A 25,841-nucleotide genomic window follows, 5' to 3' on the forward strand; every position below is an offset into this window, starting at 1 on the left:
ATATGATTGCAATACCGCGTGGGGGAAAAGAAATCATAGGTAACGTCACGTTTTTACTTCAATCGCTAGATGACGCTCTTATACAGTCACAATTTACTGACCCAAATCGGTCCTCTACACAGCAATAAGTGGGACTTTTGATGAATAGAATACGCACTGTTTTTGTCTGAAGGACGTAGAGCATGAGATGTAGAGTGCCTCTCTAGCTCTCTTACCACACGTAGTTACAACACTGTATCCGTGAAAGTTCAACTCCAATAGACGCCGGATGGACGCAACTAACAAAATGAACGATGGTGCAGGTTCTTCTGTGGATATCTTTATTTTGGCTCTTCAGAATAGGTAAGTCTGATAAGCATCGTTTGCAAATGTTCAACCATCCTGGATTTTTTGATGAATTTTATTTTCGTCTAGATGTTTAACGTTTTTGTTTGGCAATGATAATGTCCCCTCACATCTATTTCTTGATCGCCATTGTTCTCCTTCCTTGAATTCTAACAATGAAGAAGAAAATGTCTTACTTTACAAATGCCTTTGAGGTATACAAAAATAATTGCCGAGTAAGTAACATGTACTAGTCACAAAGAGTAAGGCAGGCAGGCTCTTATATTTCTTGTTGTATATCAGGTACTTTTTTATTTTTCTTATTGTTTATTTCGGGCTCAACGGCCCATTTTGACAGACAGACACATATACATCAACGATACATCTAAACGGAGAGGATTTTTCTAAGAGATACGACAAAAAAGTTACAAGAACTGTGTGCGTCTTTTTGTGATCTGCTAATTTACAAATACGATCCTTTCTTTGTACGTAATACTTTCTGTAATTCTTTCAGTCAATGATTGTCATCTTTCTACAATCCCCAAATAGTGAAAGACAAGCCGGGTCAAGATATCTTTCCTTTTATTTCGTTCAGAAACTATAGAAGCTGTTCCGGATGTTACGTTGGTCACTGAGTACCAGTTTGTGCCGTCCGCATCTACCGGTCAAAACACATCTCTAAAATGTGTGGTCGGAGGAGACTTCAGTGGGGTGGAGTTCAGTGCCGAGCGGAACCGGCGCCTCCCAGCGGCTCGTAGCAGTGTAGCAGCCATCGATGACGAGTCATGGCCAGGGCGCATGGTGACGTTCTTTCCGGAAGGTATTGCCTGTGTCACTCTTATCATGCCTCTGGTGTTCTCTTAATAGCTATAGACAATAACGTTTACAGATAATGTTAGTCAAATATGCTATGGATGAACAATGTAGGAACAGTACTATGTTTTTTTTCCACGGGCTTATTGGTCCTTATTGTTCTTTATGATAACTTTTATGTATTTATGCTAAACTTTTAGGTGGCCTGGACAGGGTAGGAGTCTTCTCAAGTACAGTGACCTTCCCAGATGACCAGAAGGTCAAAGTCACAACCGTTGGAATCTCAGCTGACGGTGAGTTGTCTCTTTAGCGGAAATCTGATTTTAGAGGTCGCACACTTGATCGATAAAGCGATAAAGGTGTAAGCAGTTTGTAATATTCTGTGCTTGTTTGTGCACAAACTTATATTTGACGACTCTATTAGAAATTCAAACCTACTGTTTGTCATTATCAGTGCTTTTAATTTAGGATTGCTTCGTGGTCTTGGTATGGATGGTTATATTTTTAAATGGCCCTGCTTGTAATCAGAGAAAGTGATTTTGATGTTATCGCTTTTTTCGAATATAGCCAACATCTACCCGAAGTACTTCACTGTAACAGCGAACAAGGGAGATTCCGTCACACTGTACACACAAGCGGTGGAGCAAACACAACAGGTTAGGACTGTTCTTTGTCTTCTCTATTGTTGGCATTTTCCCACGACTCTGACAATGTACGTGTTCTCTGCATATAGAGTGGTTTTACGTACCCCAGTGATATGTACATCTACTGAAACACGTATACTGGCGTTCGGTTTGCCCATATGCACATATCTGCTGTTAAGACAATAATACGATCACATACTAAGTATTCATTATCCTAATCCCCTTGATACTTAGTTGTTCCAATAAAAATATCATCTGCCTTTTTCTCAAGATCAGTACTCAGGATGTCATATCTACATGTATAAAGCTGCTTTGTGTGTCTTCTCCGTTAGACTGATGTCCGGTGGCGGAGAAACGGTTTCCCGTTGTTCGGCCCGACCCAGTTCACCCTGGAGCTGACGTCCCTGGACCCACGCTTCCAGCCCGGGGTGTACGAGTGCTACTACCTTAGCGACTACAGCCAGAAACGCCACGCCATTTCTTTGCTTATCGTCAGAGGTCAGAATGACAAAGATTTTGTAGCCTCTACCAGAACCAATGGATGGCTAAAAAATAGAAGAAATTGGTTAGAGTGAATAGTATCTAAGGGAGTCGGCTACGGAGAGAGCGTCCAATATGCCAGAGGCCGCAAACTGTAACTTTTATAGCGGACTAACTTCTCTGGCATGGTATCCGTCTGTTTGGCCAATTTCTACGATTTTTCCAGCGACCTGTGGAGACTGGTAGAGGCTAAAGATTTTGTGCATGTAATGTAGTTTGAAAACCATCAGAAAATTTGAGAGCTTGAAAACGTTGCTATTCGGCATTTTAACATCTGCTTGGAGTCCTCGTGACTGACCGATGTCTGGATGTTGTTGCTGTCTAGCCTGTCCTGAGGGGCAGTGGGGAGGGGAGTGTGACCTGCCGTGTCCAGTCTGTCTGAACGGCGGGCAGTGTCAGGTGGAGACCGGGGAGTGTGTGTGCGCCCCTGGCTTCATGGGACCCACCTGTCGGACACGTATGTAGAACTATGCCTGTTCCATTGTGTCATCTATAAAGCATATTATTTCGGTATTCATTAGAGTTTTACGTTTATCATTGATAAAAGTATGCCAATAGTGTTCTTTCGCGTTGGAATTACACATAGATGTATCATGTAGAATAGAGTAATGTTATAATCTTTTTGCTTTATCCTATTTCTTTTCTAGTTTCATCCAATTGTCACTTGGTATCTTTCATTTGTATCTTAATTGGCTGGGTCTGTCTTTTGATTCTTGTAGGCAAGATGCTTAATCTGACTCGGACACCCCCAATGATGAGCTTGAACAAAAGTATCCCCACCCCATCACCTTTGTTTATGCTCTTTAGCTTACTTTATAGACGCCACCTTTCGTATTCATTTCATGTTCTTTTGATACATGTTTGCAAATGTGTCACAAACAGCTTGTGGAGGCAACAGGTTCGGAAGGGACTGCAGCTTCCGTTGTGACGAGTCCGACCGAGACGACCCAGCAGGCTGCTCGGGACACCTGTTCTGTCTGCCCGACCCGTACGGATGTTCCTGCGGCCCGGGCTTCACCGGGCTTCTCTGTCAGAGAGGTAACAAACCAGAAAATGGTTATGAGACATGGAATCTCTGACTGATTTCTACTTACTAGTTTCTACTACGCGTGCGAGTAACATTCCAGAAAGACCAACCCGGCATAGCTGCATGTGATATTGGAATTCTTTGGAACTAAATACATGATATTATGTAACTATTTGGCGCGCTCCTGAATCAGGAGAGAAAACAGAGAAATAAGAATAAAGGTACAAAATATTGATGTGTTGAAAGAAAATTTTGATAAAGAAAATGAAGAAGCATTCGAATAACTTAAAGATAACGCATTGTACAACTCTGTTGATACTGTAGAGTGCAGTCCTGGCACATTTGGCGCGGGATGCCAGTCCACCTGTCACTGCTCCAGTATTGGTCCAGACGCGTGTGACCGTTACACCGGGGCATGTCGGGACGGGTGTGCTGCTGGCTGGACCGGCCCCAACTGTCAGGAAGGTGCGGCTTATTAACATACACGTATACAGTATGGGTAATTTTCGAACCACAGGCATAAACGCCACACCAGAAAGACCAGGCGGAGGCCCTGCTTTGCAGCCAATCGTTGCTTTGAGTGTTTCTTGTTATCTGATATTAGCGTGCAGTACTAACGTTAGTGACAACTATTCATTTCTGCACTAGAAGCGACATCGTTCCGTGAAGTTTGCATCCCGAATCCGTGTCGGAATGGAGGTACATGTTCCCCGGAGCTGGCAACCAGCGGCTTCTCCTGCTCCTGTGAGCGCGGCTATACAGGACAACAGTGTGAAGAAGGTATCAACACTCCCTTATACTCTATAGCTAAGTTTCTTACTCAACTTCTATCAGATCTTTTCATTGCTGGTTAAATAAAGATTTGTCAACCTTCATATTTGGTTCGCCACGAAAAATTAAGCAATATAACGTTACATTTCAAGACGTTGCAAAGCCAGGGGAAAGGTGGAGCTAACGTTGCAAGTCTCCGTAGACATGTACACATCAAGTAAGTTCTCCAATTCTCGTACCCGTTCAAGGTCATATCGCACGAACTAATTTGATGAATTCTAGATCTATTTCACTGTCATTTTCTTGGAGTTTCGCAGGAAAAACGATACAGGTACCTCTGTTCACTGTGTTTTCAGAACTTGACGAATGTGAGTCGACTCCATGTCAAAACGGCGGGGTGTGCTATGACGAGGTGGGGTCCTATGTGTGCGTGTGTCCGGAGGAGTACACTGGAGTCAACTGCGAGGAAGGTACGCCTTCGGCAACAATTTTTTGGGAACTTTACCATATGCACGCATGGGCTACTCTTCGCAAATGTTTAAAGGCCTTTCATTAAGAAGCATGTCATGGAAATATATAATTCGAACTTGTTAAAAACGTAACCGAGCATCTCAAATGTTTTGCCTTCAGAAACATTTGTTTTCCCCTTTTCCAGACCGGGACTTTTGTGAGTCCGATCCTTGCAGGAATGGCGGCACTTGTGTTACCGCTCCTCAGTCGTTCATGTGCCTCTGTCCGGAGGGATACATGGGTATTACCTGTTCTATAGGTAAGCTATCATAATTATCATGTTCAAGTATTCATCATCGGATAGATTGTAGCCTAGATATGCTTACGGTATTAAAGCGCCTTCTGGCGGGCTATGTAATTATTGTGATTGGCCAATCAATAATTCTAATAATCATTTGCCGCAGGCTATTGGTTGAATGCCACCTAGATACACCAATGAAAGCGTAGCAAATACACACCGACCGTAGATTTTTTTACCTGTCTATCAAAGTTTGTCTGCCTGCCATTGGCTAAAGTGCAGAAATTTTGACCAATCATGTTAGCAATAACCTATATGTTAGCCAATCAACATCAATGTTACTTGCCCAACAAACCGAAATAACTGCTATTTATTCAGTGAACGCTAGATGTCGCTGCAGGACCGTGAACGATACATGAACTTGATATCACTTGTTGTAACTTCAGAAGTAGACGAGTGTGCCTCGGACCCGTGTCTGAATGGTGGCAACTGTACTGACGGCGTGGCCTCCTACAGCTGCGCGTGTCTGTCGGGATTCAACGGGACGGACTGTGAGATAAGTAAGTGTTTCATCCATCAACGACGCCATCCGCTCTTTAGGCCTTTTTTTTCTGACAAGTTCACAAAGCAAACCACTATGATTCAATTTCTTCCCAGACCGTCGCTCTGACTTTCTATCCTACTGTTTATGTCGTTATTATCCTTTGCAAAAACCAAGTTTGTAGTGTGCACGAATTCTTAGTGCTATTCAGTTCAGTTATCAATAACAAGTGGCTGTTGCTTATACTGTGATTCCAGACATAGACGAATGCCACCGTGACGCATGCGCAAACGGAGGGATCTGTGAAGACGGAATCAACGGTTTTACCTGCTTCTGTTTCCCAGGATTTACAGGGCCAACATGTACAGGTGATAATCTGTTTACAATTTTACCTAGGGGCTCACACAGAATAATCGGTAAAGAGATAAATAAAATAAGCACAATTAGAGAATAAGACAGGGTAGCTTTGTGTAGTGTATAGCGTCTCTGCATGGTTTCTCAGCCGATAACTTAACTTTGATGTGGCTGTTATATGTCTGAAATATTGAAACGGACAACGCAGAAATGAAAAGTACTGGTTGTGTCGATAGTTTTTCATGTGTTGTACAAGTGTACCTACTGTATGGTTCTGATTACCGTTAACAGAAAACCCGGATGACTGCGCGTCTTCTCCCTGTCTGAACAACGGCACGTGTATAGACGGAGTTCACATGTACTTCTGTAACTGTACAGACGGGTATGGGGGAGAGAGGTGTGAGGAAGGTATACTTCGCCCGGCCGTGTCACTCTTTTTATGTGTTAAACAATTTTTTTCATCGTTTTCGACAGTAGGAGCATTGTTGACTTTGATTTTTGTGCTTTCTCTGATTAAGCAAATAGTACGACCCCCTATGGAACGAATTAGTCTGAAAACCAATCTATTGCAAACTTCAGAAATAGACGAGTGTGCATCGGACCCGTGCCTGAATGGCGGCAACTGTACTGACGGCGTGGCCTCCTATAGCTGTGTATGTCTGCCGGGGTTCAACGGGACGGACTGTGAGATAAGTAAGATAAAGTCATCTTTATTTTCATTACTGCTTAGCCAACAATACAGCAGATTACTAGCAGCTGAGCGATGGGGATGGACATGCATTTGTACAAAGAACGTACAGGACAAGTGAAACTCGTTGTCCATTGTCATTCTTTGTGTTGTACAAAATTAAGAAAGCAACTTCACAACTATTTGTGGAAGCTAGTTCTAACGTATTGTCAACATGTTTAACACTATAAGCTAAACTTTTATACCGGTGAGTCAAATATACCACGCAGTCGATTGTATCGTTTTTAATCCTTGTGAAGCACATAAGATGAGATTGTTCTGAAGTTCTTAAACATGAACAATCGATATTGTTCAATCGATGGTGTAAGCTTTTAACATATAGGACTGCTTCTTCTGAAAATTGCCAGGAAATGCTTTTTTTTGGTTCCAGACATGAATGAATGCCACCCGGACGCATGCGCAAACGGGGGTACCTGTGAGGATGGCATCGACGATTTCACCTGTGTCTGTTCCCCGGGTTTCACTGGGGCGACATGTCTCGGTACATTGTTTGGTTGTTTATTTGTTTAGAATATCAATTATAACACACAAGTACATCGTAGTTACTATAATTCTTCCTGTAGCCCTATGTTATTGTCTGCTTTGTCCTCCCCATTTTTCAACGTTCCGTGTACGACGTCATGAGTCCAAGTGAAGTGGAATATCTTTGCTTTGGTAATATTCCTGGTACTAAGAATTCTACCGGCCTGTGTAACCCATCTCTCGCTACCACAGTACCAGGGTCTGAATAGGCTTGGCGGACGGTCAGTCTGGCTGGCCGCTTGGAGCTCGAATTATATAGTCAACTAATCATACTAGCTTTGTCACTTTTCGACTCACAGAAAACATCAACGAGTGTGAATCTTCCCCATGTCTAAACAATGGGACGTGTATAGACGGAGTTAACGAGTACTTCTGTGACTGTATAGACGGGTATGAAGGAGGGAGATGTGAGGAAGGTACTTTAATGCAACTTAATGTCATTATGAGTCACTTGCTTTCAGTATTCTTGCGTCGTGGGATGTGGTAAAATCTTAGGAACGATCTGAATTCTGACATGTGCACGCAACCATTTTTGCTATTTTTCATCAGGAAAACTAGCTAGGTAGCAAGGAAATGTTAAGATTTTCATTCCTAACATCAGCGGTGAGATCATAAAGGCGTACAGTTTGCATGTAATTTATTCGAGTTAATGACAATAATCTTTATTTTCCAGAGACAGATGAATGCCTGTCCCTCCCATGCCATAACGGCGGGACCTGTCGCGACGCCGTGGCAACTTTCACCTGCTCCTGCCCTCAAGGATTCAGCGGTGACCTCTGCCAGGTCATTGAACCCAACATTACTGACCTTGACGTTCCAAGCATCAACCTTGAGGATAACGTGCCGATTCTTACATCAGCGAAGGAACCTGAAAGCAGAAGTGAGATTAAAACATTTCTCGCGGCTACAGTCCTTGGTGCTGATAAAAATGTTGTTGACAAGAACGCCACCTTGAACAATACCGCCCCCTCAAACAGTGGTGGTGATGATTCCGCCATGTTCAACGGTACCGACTCTAACGTCAACGCAACTCTTGAAAGTGCAGAGCTAACAGGTAGGAACTGATTAGATTAATGATATGTAACTTTACCATAGCAGCGTGATAGCAGTATGATATCGATAAACCAAAAAATCTTTGTTACACAAGAATTTTCAAGTTAAAGATATCGTGATTTTTATTTGGTATTGCGTTGTATCATAATTGTATATCAAAAAGTATCATACTATCAATAGCATATGCCACGGTTTTATCAGACCGTTTAAAGCCCATTCTTTATACATATGCATATGCATATGCATATGTAGACGAAGAACAAACGATCTTATATGCATACATACGTCTAACTGGGTACACAATACTACACATGTATTTTTCATTTCATTTTTAGAACAACATGTCCCCAGTCCTGCGGACAATCCTACCTACCCATATGAGCACATTAGCGGCAACCTTCACTCTTGGAACGACAGCTATCTCCAGGACTGGGAGATGCTCCTTCAGACGGGATGTAACGGAACCATCCTCAAGTTAGAGGCAGGACCCAACAGTTCGCTGATTTGTAAGTTACAGATGTGGAGATGTTATGAATTACAGATAGTTGAGGTATATAAACGTGGATGTTCCAGACACGCTTATCCGTTTAAGACGAGGATAACTTCAATACGATGCTTGGCGCTAGCGATGTCTTTAAGTGTGTCAATGTGACTCTAGGAGTGGCATATGAGCCTGCTGTCTCCCTGAACGGTAGCAATAACCTGGAATCCAAATCTATTATAGCTCCCGAGTCTCCGCGAAGAGAGACTCGGTAGCTATAATAGGTTTGGATTCCAGGCTACGGTAGCAATGAATTTCTCACTAAGTCTCAGATTCCTAAACTGACTTATCTGGTTCCCATATTTTCTGCAGGTTTGGAAGACGCCCCTCCGGACGAGTCCACGTCCACCCTCCCCCTGCAGGTGTTTGCCCTGGTGGTCAGTCTGGCCGTCCTGGTCAACTTTGTAGCCATGACCTGGTGGCAACACTCGTGATGAAGGGAGAGAGCTTAATATCACAAGAAGAGAAAATCGTGAAATTCACTTTTAAAGGTTGCAAACAATACAGTCGCTAAGACGTATGTATTGTTATAATCATCGAAGCGCCAAGTTGGGGTTGGGACAAGCCTGGCCATTGAGTCAGGCTCAAGTTGTACGGCCTTTATATGTTCCATAGCAAATATTTTTGTTTTATCTTTTTTCATAACTTCTTTCATTTTTAATCACCACCTGAGCACCGCCGACCACACAATAGCCGTGCACCTGGGTGTGCCTTGAATCGGGCTCAGTTAGTGCGGCCCGGTAAATATTCCACCGTACAGTCCATGTTGGGGGGTGTCCCTGTGGTGTAGTGGTCTGCGCTTCTGTCTCTCACCACATCTGGTTCAAATTACGTGGACCAGAAGGACTGGGGTTCAAGCCCCAGGTAGGACACCTCTGGACAAGAGGCGCATTGAGTCATACCAAAGACTTTATAAGAATGGTACATACTTCTGAAACAGTATGGAAGTTAAACACACCTCACTGCCAGTGGACTAGCCCCCTGCTACATTGATTGCACCACAGTGTGGCCCAGGGCTATGAAACGGAGATGGGCACCGCCCTATACATCAATAATGGTGTGGGAGGATTTTAACAAACAGTCCATGAAATGTCAAATGGAGATGTAGAAAGGGTGATCATGCATGACTTTATGATATGTTACTAACTCTTTACTAACGGTTAAAGCCACTTTTCAATGAAAGTCACGTAGTCAACATTCACAGCAACGTTTTAAACTTTCAACACGTACGAAGTTTGCTCTGCTGCTATTTAACTGTATTGGGTTACGAGCCGGCAGAAATACATTTCCTTAATATACATTTATCGTGCGTACATACTGAGACCTTTGCTTGTATTCTGTTGATAACTCTTTACCACAGGTTTGGTTAATTCTAGACAGATATCATATTGAGGAACATCAATGATTTGCAATTATACAAAGTCATGATCAGCCAGCTGTTAATTGCGGTATCTGTAGTGTTTTATGAAGGCCGTGTGTTTACAAAATAAAGGAACTACTTATCTGTATCTAGTCTTGGACACATACCATTGTTTCTATCTCTTTCTCTGATAATGAACTATTGAAATTTGACTCTCATGATAAAGAAAAAAACTGATATCTAAATCACATTCTCTGAGTCACCTTTGATGACTTTTCAATTATAAGACTGAGTTGTGGATGAAAGCTACTAGCAGATTGCTGCAGTGTATTTCCCAAGACATCTATTGAACCTCATACGATGTCATTTTCAACTGCCCCGGCGGAGAACTTTCTCTTGTCCCAGGGTCACAAGTGAAAGTTCTCTAAATGCCCCGCCCACTTCCCCACGTCCCGGCATGCAGCGCGCTGACACGTCGCCATGTTGACATGCAGGTAGACCGAGACTTGTGGAAATAACTTTTTACTTCCCTTTAATTCTATCAACTCGAGCTAGAGAAGGACTCGGCCACTTCTCTGCCGTTTCTACAATCCCTGATACGTCTCTGTAAGCGTTTTTGGAAGCGTCCCGCCCGGTTTCAGCTGTGGATATATTTATTTTGGCATGTAAACACAGGCTGAGTTTTGACGGAAGGAAGGAAGATCAGTGCTGCACCTGTAAAACGCCCCCCTCCCCCCTACATCAGCTGACAGCTACCTGTACAGTACCTGGTAGTTAGTCCGCGTTTGCCTGACCACAGAGACGGTTGGATGAGAGAGGACGTCAGCATGATTTGTGCCCGGCGTGGCCAGGGGAAATGGCAGACTCTAATTTTCGTGTTGGTGCTGGTGGGGTTTGGGTACGGTGTTTACGAGTATAACCAGCTACAGATCAGACATCAACACGCAGAACATAGGTCACAGAAATACCAGTCACAACAGGAGTCACTCTCCGCGCAGCTACAAGGTGGGCTATTCCTGTTCTACTTCTATGTTACTATTTTTAAAGATGTACTGTTACTCTTATTTGCACAGCTGGCACTGGCAGAATGTTTCAGTGTACAGGCATGCGGTCATTAAACCACACTGGTCTGCAACATTTTGATATGTTTAATAGTTACTTCATTTGTCGAAACATTAAGTCACCAAGAAATAAAAACCTACATAGATTATTGACCCTGAACTGAAGTGAAACCCAGCACCAAGAGATCACGTCTAGCAAAACAATAGACGTTAAACAACGACGACAACAACAATACCATTATCACTACATGTCAATGCAACGTTTTGATATGAATTTTGTTCAGGTTTGGATTATTCAAATTGTAAATCAGTCGTATGCTATACAAGCACCAGCCAATATCCAAAGCAGAAACGGTCGTTGTCATCTACAGTAATTAATGATGCTAACTAATCACGTTCTTTTAGCAATAGTACTTTAAGGCCACTAAGCCTCCTCGGCTTAACCACATAATCAATATTGTTTGTATAGTTAAATAGCTCTTCACTTCAGTACCCATTGTAGTCAAACATACTTGAAACAACAAGAAGCATTGTCCTCTTTGGGAAGAGATGTCAGGCAAACACTCAACTTGGACTAGGTTGAGGATAACCGTAATTGATTTGTGTGGTATTTGCGAGTACAATGAAATATATCAAAGAGTATATCTTTTAGGGTACAGGTGAGACTTAAAACAATTGATTTTTAATCTTTGTCCTGCTGAGGGCTCACATTGTCACAAGAAAGATTCAATGTCTAAAAGTAAAAGCCCTGTCAATTCAACTTGTTAACACCATGCAACTTATTTCTTTCAACTTCTGGTTATGAACATGATTGCATTGTTTATATTTTATCAATGAGTATCATTAAACAAAGTCTGACTCTGAATGCAAATACTGATAGTGATCAAGATATCACAGATATCGTTTCTTGTATTCAGACTTAACATACTACTACTAGTACTAGTATTAGTACATACATGTATTTCTTTTGTGCTGAGAAACACTCTCCTTGTTTTGTACTGAACTTTTGGGCCATTATATATCAACTTACCTTATTTTCAGAAGGGTTCAAGAATTGAATGCTTTAGTTTAAATCCTGATTACAATGCAAATTTTATTGTCTGTCAATTACTAGAGATCTATGTTTGCATGGGTATGTTCTACTTACTAGTAACTACTTACTAGTACATTGATCTGTCAGTGGTTGGACAAGTAAAAGTCCATGAATTATAGGTGGTGTTAATTCTATGAAAAAGACCTTTGAAGCAAATAATCACTTTTTCGGTGTGTTCTTATTTCAGTTGCCATATTACGAAGCTGTGAAATTATACCACTGAAATTGTGATCTTAAAAGCATTATTGCACAATGAACAAAGTAATTAGAGATTTGAAAAAAATATGTAGACAGAGTGTGTATGACATTTCATAATAATATTTATTGTTGCAGAAAACCTTGACTTTCATAATTCAATGTAGGACTTTGTGCAATACTAAAAGGGAGAATCATTTGTCAAGTAGATCTGCTTCATTCACCTTTGATGGTCCAACAATTGCAACCTTAACTGGAAATAATCAACACAAATAAGGTGACAACTGACCTATTCAGAGTGAAGAAATCATTGATTAACAGTGATTTAGCCTGTAGCATACAGATATAAACAGAGGCACAGTTGACTTCTAGGTCTAAACAGAACCAGAAGTCCAGCTGTTGTAAGTTAAACTTGTGACATTTGCATCTAAACAGACACCGACCCCCTTCCTGCCAAGGTGAAATGCCTTGTAGCACTTGAACTGTAGAACTGTGTGAGAGATTCAAGATAACTTTTGATATTTGTAAATTCTTAGGGCAGCGATTACATTGTAGAATTTTGATATATTGTTTTTCTCTCTATTGCATTTTGTAAATAACTCAACCTTTTCCAATTCCTTTTCAGTTGTCTACGAACATCGGTCAAGACTGGAGAAGTCTCTACAGAAAGAAAGGAATGAGCACAAGAAAACTAGAGAAGGTCAGATTTTGAACAAAAAAAACTGCTGTTATGACAAATCATATGTTGTTAATTAATTGTATGTATCTGTGGGTATGGATGAATCTGTTTATATACTAGTATTGTGACTATTGTCCAATGATGTAATGTCTATCCGTTGTATCTCTAAGTATTGAGGGAAGATTGTTTTGTAATTAAATTAGTCATCACAGTGCATGAAGCAACAATTCAAGTTGCTGCTTTCACATAGCTAGAAAGCAGACATCCAACAGCCTCGTGACCTCCTAAAAGCTGCAAGAAAGTGTCATTTGAATTGCTCTGATCACTTGATGCTTGAGATTCATAAGTAATAAAAGATGATTATCATAGTTGAAAAAATTGTAATGTTGGCTGTAATATGATATTACTTGGCTTGTAGTCTTTAGAAATTAAGTCTACCTTGAATATAGTGACATTATCATTACCTAAACCCTTGTATATGTAATAAAGCCTGAGCCTTTAGTGAGTGGGTCTGTCTCTATGGAGAAAAAGGCATTGAGTAAACACCAGTGTTGGTTGTGTACCATTCATGACCCGGATTTGAAGGCTGTGTCTGGCACAGTGTTCTCACCAGCGCCCGTCCTCCCGTCATTTGACGGGTTTTTGTCGCTCATGACGGACAAAATATTTGCCCAACCCGTCATTTTTAATGGAAAAAATTGGTGTGTAAAGATATTTAGACAGAGTTTAGAATTTTGCAAAAACTCCAGAGGATCACCGGAAAATCGCGACGAGGGCGATCTAGATCATTTCTAATGCCCGCCGGCGACAACCCCAGCCACACAAAGAGCGCCGTGGTGGATACTAGTATTTGGTGGCCGCCGAAAACTCGGCGTCATGCGCCGCCCTCCCCACAGTTTTGGCTGGTCGCATCGGGCTGACGTTTGTTTCTGTTTTGTCCCTCTCGGTTCACCGTCAGTTATTGTTATCAAAGAAGCCTAAAAATTCAGAAATATTCCTATAGCTATCAGGCTTTCTGTAATCTGTAAAACATTATTAAAGTTTCAAGCCGCGGCGGCTGAGTTGAATGCGCTTTCCTCCCGTAAGAAATGGTAAACAGGCGTCAGATATTCTATTCCACCAATCACAGTGCGTCGTCTCCGTCGCGTCAAGAAATACCGACCAATGACATGCGAGTCTCGCTACTCGCGTGATTTCAGCTAAGCGTGAATTTGCGAGATGTTAGAGGAATGGCGGGGATCGCAAGGATCGCACGACGAAGCGGCTGTTTGAAGGCTTGAATCGACAACTTTTGAAGACATTCAGTGCAGTTACCGGAGAAATTAACCGTGGAAAACATGGGAGAAAAAAATGGACGTCTTTATGGCGTTCTTTCTCAAAGTAGGGTGTCAAATTTCTCATTATGTTCAATAAGTGAAGAGCGGCCTAAAATGGAACCAGCCGATTCCTACCTGGCCGAAGTCTACTCTACTCTACTCTACTCTAATAAATACAGGGAGCATACGGGACAAGTGTTGAAAAATTTTAATTTTGCCGACTTATTCTGTGTGTATTTTTTGTAGGACGTAGATACGTAATAAAGTTTTGTTGTGCTTGATTTTCTTTTCTTTGCCGATTGTATACAACATATAAATGTAGCTTGTGTGTGAACATTCGATCTTACCGCGATGATCGACGGCACGCCTCCCCCCAAAATTAAGCCTGAAACCCTTGTGTAATTTTTCACCGAAAGAGATGTCATTAAACTAAGCTTATTCTACCAAGAAATTTGCCCCTCAAAATGCAGGAAATAGCGTTTCAGAGGGTCTAGATTCCAAAATTTTCCGGGGGAGAATACCCCCGGACCCCCCTAGGATAGGCGCTAGATATGTTCTTCTCGACAGGAAAATTGAAATGACGGGTAAAAATTTCAGGCTGGCGAGAACACTGGTCTGGCATAAAGCATACATGTACTAGTACACGTATCGCTTAACCTTCTTTCTGCCACCTTCGGCTGAGTACCTTGCGATTGTGTTCAATACAAATTTAAGGCCAATGGCTGCCTCAGAAGGTTGACACCGACTTGGTTGTAGACATGATGCATAGATAGATCACTATGCTGATGGTTAATGCAACTAATAAACGATTTGAGTACACTGAAATCACCACTCATAATATTTGTGTATCTGGGATGTTGCGCCTACTTATAAACTCACAGTGTAAAATATTCAGTGTAGACGTAACTTATTTTTGGGAAATCTTAGCAGTTACTTACATTTTACTTAGCATTTGCAGCAGTATTAAAGAGGTTCATCTGCAGTATACTGTCTTTCTTTTTTCAGCGCGTGAACAAATATGATCATTTACCGATATATCAAGACCTGAAGAAAAAAGTTTTCTCTCTTCATAATCAAATCTGTCATCAGAACTAGTAAATTACAATTGATAATTGTGATTCTCTTATTTTCAGAATACGAACAGAAGCAGATTGAATCAGAACAGGTTCTAGCCAAAGAAAAGGTTTGTTTTAGAACTTGTTTTTTACTTGCCATATGTTTGATATTTTTTGTGGCTTTATATGTCTGATTAGGGCAGATGTGTATGTCTGTAGTCAACTCTGGTAGCTTTTTTAAGGTATGCTCATAATAGCCTGACAAATCGCGCTCCTAGTGTCCAGCCGGTTTCCGTGACCGCCTTTTCTTGGGTGGGGGTCAGTAACCTCCGGCTGAGAGCTTGTGTAAATACAGGCTATGCTCATAACAATTGAGAAGGAGCAGATTTGTAGATTAAAATTGAATGCAATGTTCATTGTTTCTTATCTTTTTCTCAATTCTCTTGAAATAGGTTTGATATTCAATTTTGAAAACTGTCTTCTTACAGCAAGAAGCAGAAAACAGATATGATTCTCTGAACCAGCAGTATAAAATGCTAAGGGTAAGTAAACCTGTTGACTAAAATTTTAGAGTCAGACATACATTGTAGTGTGTAAATTGTCATTGGTGAGACTGGTATTGCTGATCATGGTTGCTTAATACATTGTACATTTTATGCAAAATCAACATGTAAAGATAAAGAGAAATCAGATACTGATTTAAGAACCAAGATTCTATGGAGTAAGTACTAAGATATTATAAACAGGTTTGGCTGCTGCCTTCAGAAAAATCCTACAATATAAATATGAGTGTGCATATAGGTGTATGTTATTTTAGATTTGCCAAACCATACATTGCAAAGTAGAATTTTATGTTTTGTCTATCATAGCGTTAATGTGGCCAGCAACAAGTAGCCATATACACAATTGTTACTGTTCACTGCTTCTTTAGTTTAAAATGATCTCAACACATGACATTTTCTTTTCTGGGTGCTATATCCTAATATTGTGTAATCATGGTCATAGAATCAGCATGAGGACCTGGAGAGAGAATATGCTTCACTACAGGACCAACATGTCCGCCTTGGTGACGAACACAAAAAAATTGTGGACCAACATCTGGACAACTACCAGAAGTTAAAGGACCAAAAGGACACAGATCTTCAAAGACTCAAAGGTGACGATACCTCTACATGTACAATATTGGCCAACTTTTAATAAAATAAATTTAATTTTTTATTTTTATTTTATTCAAATTGCAACAGGCAATACATGACCACCCAGGCAGCAGTAGCTGATTTTGGGCGTCAAACACAGCACATACAATTACAAGGTTGAAAACTACGCATATATACAAATAAGGTCACTAACGTACACAATGATTTATTAAAGATAATAATAAAAATAAAAGTAATAATGATAAAATGTCAAAGAGTTTTGAGGTTTGAGAGGTCAGAGGTCAAGGTTAACAATACTTAAGTAATTAAGATTTGGCATGGTAAGTTGACAGGGATGGCTTAAATGGAAGGCTTTGTAGAGGAAATATATGCTTCGACAGCCTTAAAAAGTTTTTTGTTTGTTAGAAATTAAAAGAAATTATAAAATGATGACAGAATTATTTTCCTCCTAGTAAGTATAACATGTAGTTTCAGTTTATCATATATTCTTTCTCCATCTATTGCTCAAATCTATCATATTTCCCTCTCTTTTCCACTAACTATTTTCCATTTTAACTAAATCCCTAATTTGTACAATGAGACTTAGAACTAATGAACTATTTTCCATTCACAGATGTTATTCAGAACCTGAAGGACAGAAATGCACAACTTACGAGGGACCAGGAAGAACTTGTTAAACAGATTACAATATCTCAGGTCAGTGTGATCTACTGTACATCTATGAAAAATGAAAAATAAGATCCATAACAAAGCTTTGCGAGGAGGATTATAGAAAATTTGCATGAATCAAATCAATAGGAAAATTTCCTTCACATTGACTTGAGGAAAAAAAATGATTATCTCTCAAACTCAACACACTCCCTACTGTTCTCTAGTTTGAAAGTTATGATTATGTTCAAAAGGTTTAGGTTCTCTTATTGGCTAAGGATAGTAGTAGTCTACCAATCACATGACGATATATCACCTCATTACCATAACATTTATGAATGGTTTGTAAAGGGCCAATCAACTTTTGTTGAAAAGTTGATCCAAACAGCAAGCACAGTGTGATCAAATGTTATGTTATGCAATTCTAGTGGGAGATAGATACATAATGATAGCGTACATAATACAGTTACATGTATGTATGTATTAAACAGGACGGACAGAGGCGCTTGGAGTCAGAGAAACAAGAGCTGCTACAGCTGATCAGTGAACAGCGGACAGCTGTGGCAGCTGCACAGTCCCAGCTAGAACAGCAACAGGCTGAGCTGGAACAGCAGCAAGTTGAGCTGGACAACCATGCTGTTGTGCAGAAACAGATGAAGGAGAAACACAGGACAGCACAGGCAGAGCTGGAGCAGAAGCTGACGGGGGTAGGACAGCAGAAACAGTTGATTAGACAGCAACACCCTCTTCAGCAACAGCCCATAGCACAGCACCAGGCTGTGCAAAAGCCACTAGTGAATAGGCAGGAACATGTTGCACAGTTGGCACAGAAACAACCTGATTTGAATTCAAAGGTATTGATATTTGGTTCTTTACTACATGACCTTTAATTTGTCTTTATCAAACTGCTTTGTTTGTCAGTAACAGAAAGTGAGCGTGATTAGTTGCCATCTGATTCATATTCATAGTCAGGGTATCATCCAGAAATACAAGCAGATAGCAGGTCATCCACTGAATGGGATGTCCTTTTTTGCCAGTTTGTCCCCCTTGAAAACTGTTCATAAAAGATTGCTTCTCAGAACATCACTGTCCACAGCAATGTATCAACTTGATTTGTTCAAATCTGAATATATGGTATCATAAGGAATTCAAGTCATTACATTTGTTCCTTGATCATTCCTTGCTCACTTATGTTTTTAAGCAGTCTTCCGTCCTACGTGGTTCAGTCCTTCTTGCCTCATGATCCAACTATAAGTCTTAGCTATAGAGTTTGACTGTCCAGGTGTTGCAGCTGATTAGATTAGACTCTTTGCACATGGCTCTTGGAGGATTAATATTACAGATGAAATTAGAACTAAGTCTAAGGTTTCTCGTCATTTCTGCTCTGCCTTGATAGCGGTATGTGCTAGGTGCAGCTGCAGCTCCAGGTGCATGGCAGCGGCGGCAGTGGCAGCCACAGGTGCAGACGTTGCCAAGGCAACAGGTGCTGCAGGTGATGCAGCTGCCGACTGTGACAGATACACTTTTCTTTCTTTGCCCCTCTGCTTTCCCTTTATTGCAGCCTTGCAGACAATTATTATCGAATGTTTTGTTTCTTACCTTAAAAATTTTGTTTTTTTTCAAATTCAGATTTCTTTATGCTTATTTCAGTGTTATGATATCTAGGCAAAAAGATGTCATTATCATGGCAATCATATTGGTTCTGATATCGATGTTGTGAATCAGAATTAGACACAATGATAGTGTCTGCAGGGCTGTGATAAGCTAATTGCCATCATGCTTTCATCTGACTTAAACAGCATGTATTCTGACAGCATGAACATCAGAGCTAGACAACATGGAAAGTGATCTTCAAATGCAATGCTAAATAGTATCAGATTATGTACAACATTTAAAAGCTCTCTTTGTCAGATTTTGGGCTTGAAAATCTAACAGCCATTGCTTACAAAGATTCTGGAATTTATAACTCAGTTAAACTATGGACATTTGTTTTCTAAGTCATTCTATGCCACTTGAAACTAAATGTTGCAATATTCTATTTACCGTCAAGCACAACAATGTAATTGCATTTTGTCAATTTCAAACTATATATATTTTAAGATAAAATGTATTTGCCTCCAAAATGTGGGAAGAACATTTTCAAATTTGTGCCAATCTTGCAAAAAGGGCTTTTATGAGACAGTGTGGCATTAGTGTTTAGCGTATTCATTAATTGTGCAGTGCTTGTTTGACATTGATTGGCATTCTTGTATTGCGCTGGTAGAAGCATGCACCTGTACCGTACATCAGAGGGCGCCCTGTACGCAGACAACAGCTGCTGCAGAAGGTAGGTGGGATGACCGAGCTGCATGTGTGGATGGCAGAATATTGCACAGAAATAACACACTAACTAAAGAACTTTCCTCTACATTCATCAAGGTGTGCACAGGACATTTCATCTCATATTTAATCCAAACAGAAAAGGCAATATATGCATTTAAAGGTGATAGTCTAACCCTTACTGATACTTGATAAAGTGTGTACTTTCTAAGAAATGTGTCTCTTTAATGTAGTTACTGTACTACTAACAATTGAAAGGACAATAAAGCAATTTGATAAAGTGGAGTGCAGTAAAGACATTGCATAGTTTACATGTTGTAGATATGGCACCTCAGTTACTAAATTTCACCTATTAGATTGTATCAACTCACATTCTAACGCTTTTTGTCTTTCATACTAACTCCGCATTTTTGTTTTCATACTAACCAATAATATTTTGACTCCTCTTTGATGAGAAGTTTCGGTACTTAGATTGTTTACTAACCACAATTCATTCTTTACTCCATACAATAGGACGTCTTTCTATAATCATCTAGAGACATATACCAAAATCTAGTTCTACTTACAATGAAATGTTAGATAATACTAATTGATATATTTTAAGTTCTACCCATTAGATGTAATGGCTGCATTGATAATCAACTGGAGCTTGAACTTCAAAATATGCTGTTTATCACAAAACTGCATTAAATACAACAAGATTGATATCAATTATATCAACCTTTAACTAACACCCCATATCATTTGTAAAGTTGATAAGAATGATGATAACAGCTGTGTGTTATCTTCCAGGAGAATGTGGAGCAGCCAGGTGCACAGCAGCCGTTTGTACAGGTGCCAGGTGCAGGTGAGGACTTAGATGTGGGAGGGGGGCTGCACCCTGGTCTGGACGAGACACACAAACAACTGCTGGAGGCTCAGAAGAGAAGACAGGAACTACAGAACCAGTTCAGGGATGGCTTGGTGGGCACTATTTCTTACTCTGTTGTAGCCCTTACCCTAAAATCAGCTTATTTGGTAATGATTACAATTTGTGTCTTTTTCATAAACGGTTGTAACTACGGTAATTTTGAATTTGTGGGGATTTAGATCCCCCTCATTTATTGTTGCACTGAACTGAACACAAGTTATATGCACCTCTCTTTTCCAGGGATTGCCAGATGAAAATGCCATCCAGAAAGACAAGCTAGGAGACAAGAAAGACAATGATGACAATCAAATTATACACCAAGGTTTGTCCCTGTTCATGATTTCTTCCATTGTGTTATAAAATTATATTGTTTATGTGTCATTGAATATTGATATTTCATGAACATTGATATCTAGCTGCAAACTGTTGTATCTGTTTGGCTGGTATACCTGCCCTTTGACATAAGATTCCAGCTTTGCAAGCATGTATTACTGCAGTAGCTGGTTATATTACACTGATTGGCCTGTCCCACCTAACCATACCATACATGTATGCATACAACAGAGCTGACAGGAACTTGTTTCCTCTTATTTTTTTGGCAGCACTTCGGGTGTGTAGCAGATACATGTTGTATACTTACGTTGTATTTTGTCTTCTGTTGTCTTGCTAGATGGATGGCAAGTGGGAAAGGTTGGGAATGGGGATGGAAAAGATGACCTTGATGACCAGGACAGCATACAGGTCAGGCACATCTCTTACTTTTAGAATTAACAAGCTAAAGATAGGATGTTGCTGAAAAAGCGAATGTTGTGTATTATCAAATGAATAAAATGATGTTAATATTAAACGTTTTTGTTGATGTGATGTGCTAATGGTTATAATGCATTAAAAGCTGCTCTGTTTTCTATAAAAGGCTTGTCTTCAACAATATCATATTGATTGTTATCAACAATATCTCCTGTCTGTACATGTTCTTTTTATCAGAATATTCTTATACTAATTGATTATGTATTTCATATTGTTCATCACAGAACATGCGAGGACGATCAAACTTCATCGGTCAGCAGCTCGCAGGAAACCTGCAGGATGGATCAGACCAATTGCTGGCAGGGGGGGACAGGCTACAACCACTTGGGGACGACCCAGACAAGCAGCTGCAGCTGCAGCAGGTGGGTGAAGAGAACCAGGTGCAGCCAGATGACAGCCTGCATCACCCGCTGGATGCAGGGGATGAAGATGATGCTCAGCAGAAGGATGAGGATGGCCAGGTGCTAGATCAGGTACTGACACAGATAGCTTCTGTTGATTGCCACAGGGTTTAGTTTATAATGACTTAGAGACTTGGTAATGTAGCTTCCAAAGTTACAATACTTTCAGCATGCACCCTCTTACCTTTGGGAGCGGATTTTGTCAAAAGTGGAAAATTCATATTGACCACTGACCATGTCTTTATCTGTGACTTGTCTGATCAATATGGTATAATTTCACCCTCATGAAGCCTAAGAAACCACTTGTTTCACATCATACATGTATTTTCTAAAGCTCATCCTCTCGCTCAGTTGCTCCAGTCCATTGAATTGCCCTCATACTCTACAAGAATCACATGGGTGTTGCGTAGCTTAAGCAGGGGTGTAAAAACTTCTACTTGTAGGCCATGATAGTGACCAATCAGAATCCTCAATCCGGTAACAAAAGAAATGGCATCATGTATAATCAAGGAGGCTTAAAATAGAATTTTAAATTTGATTTGATTTAATTTAATTTTGATTTTAAACCTCCTTTGTATAATTCATGCCTAATTCTGCCCCTCAGGATGACCTTGAGGTCAAGGGTCTCCACCCCTTAGGTCAGGCTGGGGAGGAGGCCGTGGGTGGACAGGATGCCCAGCCTGGAGACCAGGGGCCGTTTGCTCTGGGACAGGACATGGACCAGGACCAACCAGAACAACAGGGCGCAGCACCCCTCGGAATGGACCAGCCAATGGTAAGGAGGGGCTAAAAACTTGTTTATACTGGAAAATTTAGGTCAGTGTATTTTTGTAGCAATAAGCTGTGTAGATGCCCTTGTGTAGATCGTTCTGTTGAAGTGGCTTTTTTCTCAGGAATTTCTTAAAGCACGAGAGATTTGTACCTTGGCCCTATTCGATGCCCTTGTTGACTTTAAATGTCTTTAGACTTTAAAAATGGTACATACTGCTTTCTCTGTCTAGCACTCAGCGTTTGGGAAAGAGTATGGTAGTTGAACGCACCCCATTACCAGTGGCCTAGCCCCCTGCTGTAGTGATCGCACGAAGTTGTGTGACCCAAGGGCTACTGAAACAGATGGGCACTGTCCTATGCACCATCTGGTGCGAGAAGGACTAACCAACTATCATGAACTGAGAGATTTGGGAAGTATAATTTTCCATAGTCCCTCTCTACATTGACATGTTTCTGTGTTATGGAAGTCTGTTTGTTGCCCTCGACTGCAGGTAAAACATGAGGTGGAAGTTCTGGTGCCAGGTGGTCAGGAAAGTGACCAACAGATGATGCAGGTGGAGAGGCCTGACCAGAACCTGCCACAGGTCACAACTTCCACAACTTAGTTTGTGCTAAAATGCTGAGAGAAACATTTTAATAAGAGTGCTTTAAGAGAGATATGAAGGGGATAACAACTGGCATCCATCCTATAGACATGTTCTTCGTTGGTTTGTTTTGATTTGTACAAGATACAAAAATAACTTTAAGAATATTGTAAAATAAAAGTAGATGATATGGTTTCAAGGTCTTATATTTAGAACAAGTCATCCACAAAGTCATGTTTGTGTGACCTTAGTAAGGCCCCTTTCACATCTGTTTTATACAGTTTAATTACTTGCCAGAAGTTGTTTCAGCCATCATAGCTTTGCTGCAAATCTTTCATATAACTTTTGTGACTGTCACTTTAACGAGATGGGACTGTAACAGCACAATGTTGTTCTGACATCAGGTGGCTGTTGACCATGAGGTGCAGGTGGACCACCCGTTGGCAGGTGGCGGCCAGGTGGCTGACAACAACATCCAGCCTGTGGTCCAACTCCCCAATCTCATGCCAGTACAGAACAGAGGTGAGTCAATCATCAAACACTAGTCAAACTAAAACACTGATTTTTTTTGTCTACTGCTTTTAAATTAACTTCTCAGCAATGATTTTTGCATTTTTCTTGCATTTGTTGATTGCATTTGGAAATACAAATTAACTCATAACGAATACACACAAAAAGTAATGAAATGTGTGCTTGCGTGCACACAAATAGCAGCCGGACTTTGCAAGTTTTGCTTGAATGATTGACAATGTAAGATATTTGCTTCACAATGCATGCTAACACTGTCATACTCACACTGGCAGATGGGGATAATATGGCGGACCCGGTAAATGACGACAACCGTGGCATGCAAGACGTGGACAAGGACTTTGATGATGGTAACGAGGACCAGGCTAACGATCAGGTGGAGGGGGGTGTGGGTGACGGACATGGTGACGATGATGATGATGACGATGATGATGATAGAGAGCCTCATGATGGCATAGGCCAGGTTAAGGTGCATGGCTTCTTTTAACTGCAAACCTCTTGAATCGCTAGATGAAATGCACGTTTGTTGACTGTAATTTTGGTGGCTCTTTGTATTGTTGTGCTTTTTTTCACTGCTGTTGTGCTTCTTAACTGAAGAGTTTGTAGAGTAGGCACTCTGATGTCCCCTGGTTGTTGTGTACATGTCTTTTCCTTGCTTTATCTATTGTTACTAACTGTTGTTGACTGGGGGCAACAGTGAAGATACTTATCTATAATAGTTTATGCATATTTGTTGTTTTTTAGTGTTCACTTTGTAGCTGCAGAAGATGTCTCAGAATTAAGAGGGGAAAATAACAATATTGCTTACAGTTTGTCAAAAGGCAGGATTCAATACTTTTATGCCATCTAAAACTTAGCTTTCATGATTGTCTGTTTAGGTCCTGGCAAAATGTTAGTTTTATCTTAATCTGTTTTCTGCTAAACAGCACTTTTCCTGAAAATGAGGTTTGTCAATAAAATTTTTTGGATAATTTCCACCATCGAATATGCATGTAGTTACATATATGTGTGAAAGGAACAAACAAACAAAGGTTTTAAACAGCTAGACTGACTTTTTAATGTCTCTTTTTCAGGCTGGCGGTGACATCAGGCAAAGGGAGGACCAAGATGAGTTTCAAAATGATTATGCCTTTGGGAGGAGACATCCCCTCTCACACCCTCTTAACAGAATTGCTAGATGATGGCATTGGTCCAGCATTCCACCAGTAACGATTTCTTGTCCAATCCCACCTGTATTGAATGTCTATTAGTCCAAATCTATCCATATTTGGTATAATTGGTTAGTAACCATTCTCTGACTAGGGGTTGTGTTATATAGAATTATAAAGCATTATAAGGGTGGCATTGAAATTACTGAGAGCTTTATTCGGGATAGGACAGTTCACTTCATGCTCATTATTTCTTAAAAAATGAGAAAACTTTCAACCAAAAAGAATGTGTGAGAGAAGCAAAAGACATTAAATAATTCTAAAGCTATGCACTAATCATCATTTGCAAAATTTCTTTGCAAAGTATATATGAAGTTTATATTGTCATTACATGTAGGTATAGTTGATACAATCAGGAAAATGTTCAAGACAATTCATGTTGTACATATGTTATAGGCTTTGGTACTCTTAGATACAAACTTGATGTTTGTAGATTTTTGCTTGAACTACTAACTAATGGTACTTGTTAGAACCATGTTTATAAGTCTGCTTATGCAATAGAAGTTTCCACTTGGTGATAGACGGTGCTCATTAAGAAATATGTTGTTTTGTCTCATTATTAGTTCATTGTTTTACTTTCAAAGGATGCTTGAGACCAATCTTGGCTGTTCATCATTATTAGCTCTTCAACCAATAGGGGAGTGGCCAGGGTGCAGCTTAAGTTCTTCCTTTCTACAATTTTGTTTTTCTTTGCCTTGGTGGAGGTACATGCATGTACATGGGACTATAGCATCAGTCTATTGTTCAGCCTGTCAATATATCAGAATACAGATCTGTTTGCATGGTATGTACATGTAGGAACTCTTGTTAACACGTGGAGCAAATGAGCCATTGTCATGACAACATGGACCAGAACTTACAAAGTACAATCACTCCATATGTATTGTCATGGCAATGTCACTTGCCCCGTGTTACATATAATTATTCCATGATCTGTATGATAATGACCATTGTGTAGTTTTGCACTGCAAAACTACACAATGGTCATTATCATACAGATCATGGAATAATTATATGTAACACGGGGCAAGTGAATTTGCACTTTATAGTTCCTATGGAACTTCATGTTGTTTTACAGGTGCAGGATGTGGAATACTCTTGGTTGTTTGGAAGGTTTCTATTA

At 40.4% G+C, this 25,841-nt stretch overlaps 2 protein-coding genes across 6 annotated transcripts; both read left to right on the forward strand.

Moving 5' to 3' along the window:
* The first annotated feature begins 38 nt into the window (after positions 1 to 38).
* On the forward strand, positions 39 to 8,097 carry LOC136443913 (fibropellin-1-like). Its single transcript, XM_066441288.1, has 18 exons — positions 39 to 342; positions 920 to 1,144; positions 1,338 to 1,430; positions 1,705 to 1,793; positions 2,114 to 2,279; positions 2,647 to 2,778; positions 3,204 to 3,359; positions 3,673 to 3,813; positions 3,997 to 4,128; positions 4,476 to 4,589; positions 4,775 to 4,888; positions 5,314 to 5,427; positions 5,666 to 5,776; positions 6,054 to 6,170; positions 6,342 to 6,455; positions 6,881 to 6,991; positions 7,332 to 7,448; positions 7,706 to 8,097. The coding sequence occupies exons 1-18, from the start codon at positions 294 to 296 to the stop codon at positions 8,095 to 8,097; spliced, it is 2,487 nt and encodes an 828-aa protein (XP_066297385.1). The 5' UTR covers positions 39 to 293.
* Positions 8,098 to 10,440: 2,343 nt separating this feature from the next.
* LOC136444066 (Golgi integral membrane protein 4-like) lies at positions 10,441 to 25,202 on the forward strand. 5 transcript variants are annotated; one of them, XM_066441533.1, is made up of 18 exons: positions 10,441 to 10,991; positions 12,961 to 13,035; positions 15,464 to 15,513; positions 15,874 to 15,927; positions 16,391 to 16,541; positions 17,156 to 17,238; positions 17,682 to 18,044; positions 18,587 to 18,682; positions 19,454 to 19,516; positions 20,302 to 20,472; positions 20,660 to 20,741; positions 21,090 to 21,160; positions 21,451 to 21,699; positions 22,232 to 22,402; positions 22,890 to 22,982; positions 23,387 to 23,504; positions 23,786 to 23,860; positions 24,584 to 25,202. In XM_066441533.1, the coding sequence occupies exons 1-18, from the start codon at positions 10,796 to 10,798 to the stop codon at positions 24,592 to 24,594; spliced, it is 2,172 nt and encodes a 723-aa protein (XP_066297630.1). In that variant the 5' UTR covers positions 10,441 to 10,795; the 3' UTR covers positions 24,595 to 25,202. The 5 variants fall into 5 exon arrangements, with proteins under 5 accessions (XP_066297630.1, XP_066297626.1, XP_066297627.1 ...); XM_066441529.1 differs by having other exon boundaries at positions 10,442 to 10,991; positions 23,786 to 23,979; XM_066441530.1 differs by having other exon boundaries at positions 10,442 to 10,991; positions 18,587 to 18,673; positions 23,786 to 23,979.
* Positions 25,203 to 25,841: the final 639 nt, after the last annotated feature.

The sequence above is a fragment of the Branchiostoma lanceolatum genome, chromosome 10, assembly GCF_035083965.1.
Source record: "Branchiostoma lanceolatum isolate klBraLanc5 chromosome 10, klBraLanc5.hap2, whole genome shotgun sequence".
Taxonomy (NCBI): domain Eukaryota; kingdom Metazoa; phylum Chordata; class Leptocardii; order Amphioxiformes; family Branchiostomatidae; genus Branchiostoma; species Branchiostoma lanceolatum.

Coding starts and splice junctions, on each gene's coding strand:
- LOC136444066 (XM_066441529.1), top strand. CDS start 10,796: ATGAGAGAGGACGTCAGCATGATTTGTGCCCGGCGTGGCCAGGGGAAA. Junction 23,505..23,785: donor CATGCCAGTACAGAACAGAG/GTGAGTCAATCA, acceptor TCACACTGGCAG/ATGGGGATAATATGGCGGAC. Junction 23,980..24,583: donor ATGGCATAGGCCAGGTTAAG/GTGCATGGCTTC, acceptor TCTCTTTTTCAG/GCTGGCGGTGACATCAGGCA.
- LOC136443913 (XM_066441288.1), top strand. CDS start 294: ATGGTGCAGGTTCTTCTGTGGATATCTTTATTTTGGCTCTTCAGAATA. Junction 3,360..3,672: donor CGGGCTTCTCTGTCAGAGAG/GTAACAAACCAG, acceptor TTGATACTGTAG/AGTGCAGTCCTGGCACATTT. Junction 6,992..7,331: donor CACTGGGGCGACATGTCTCG/GTACATTGTTTG, acceptor TTCGACTCACAG/AAAACATCAACGAGTGTGAA.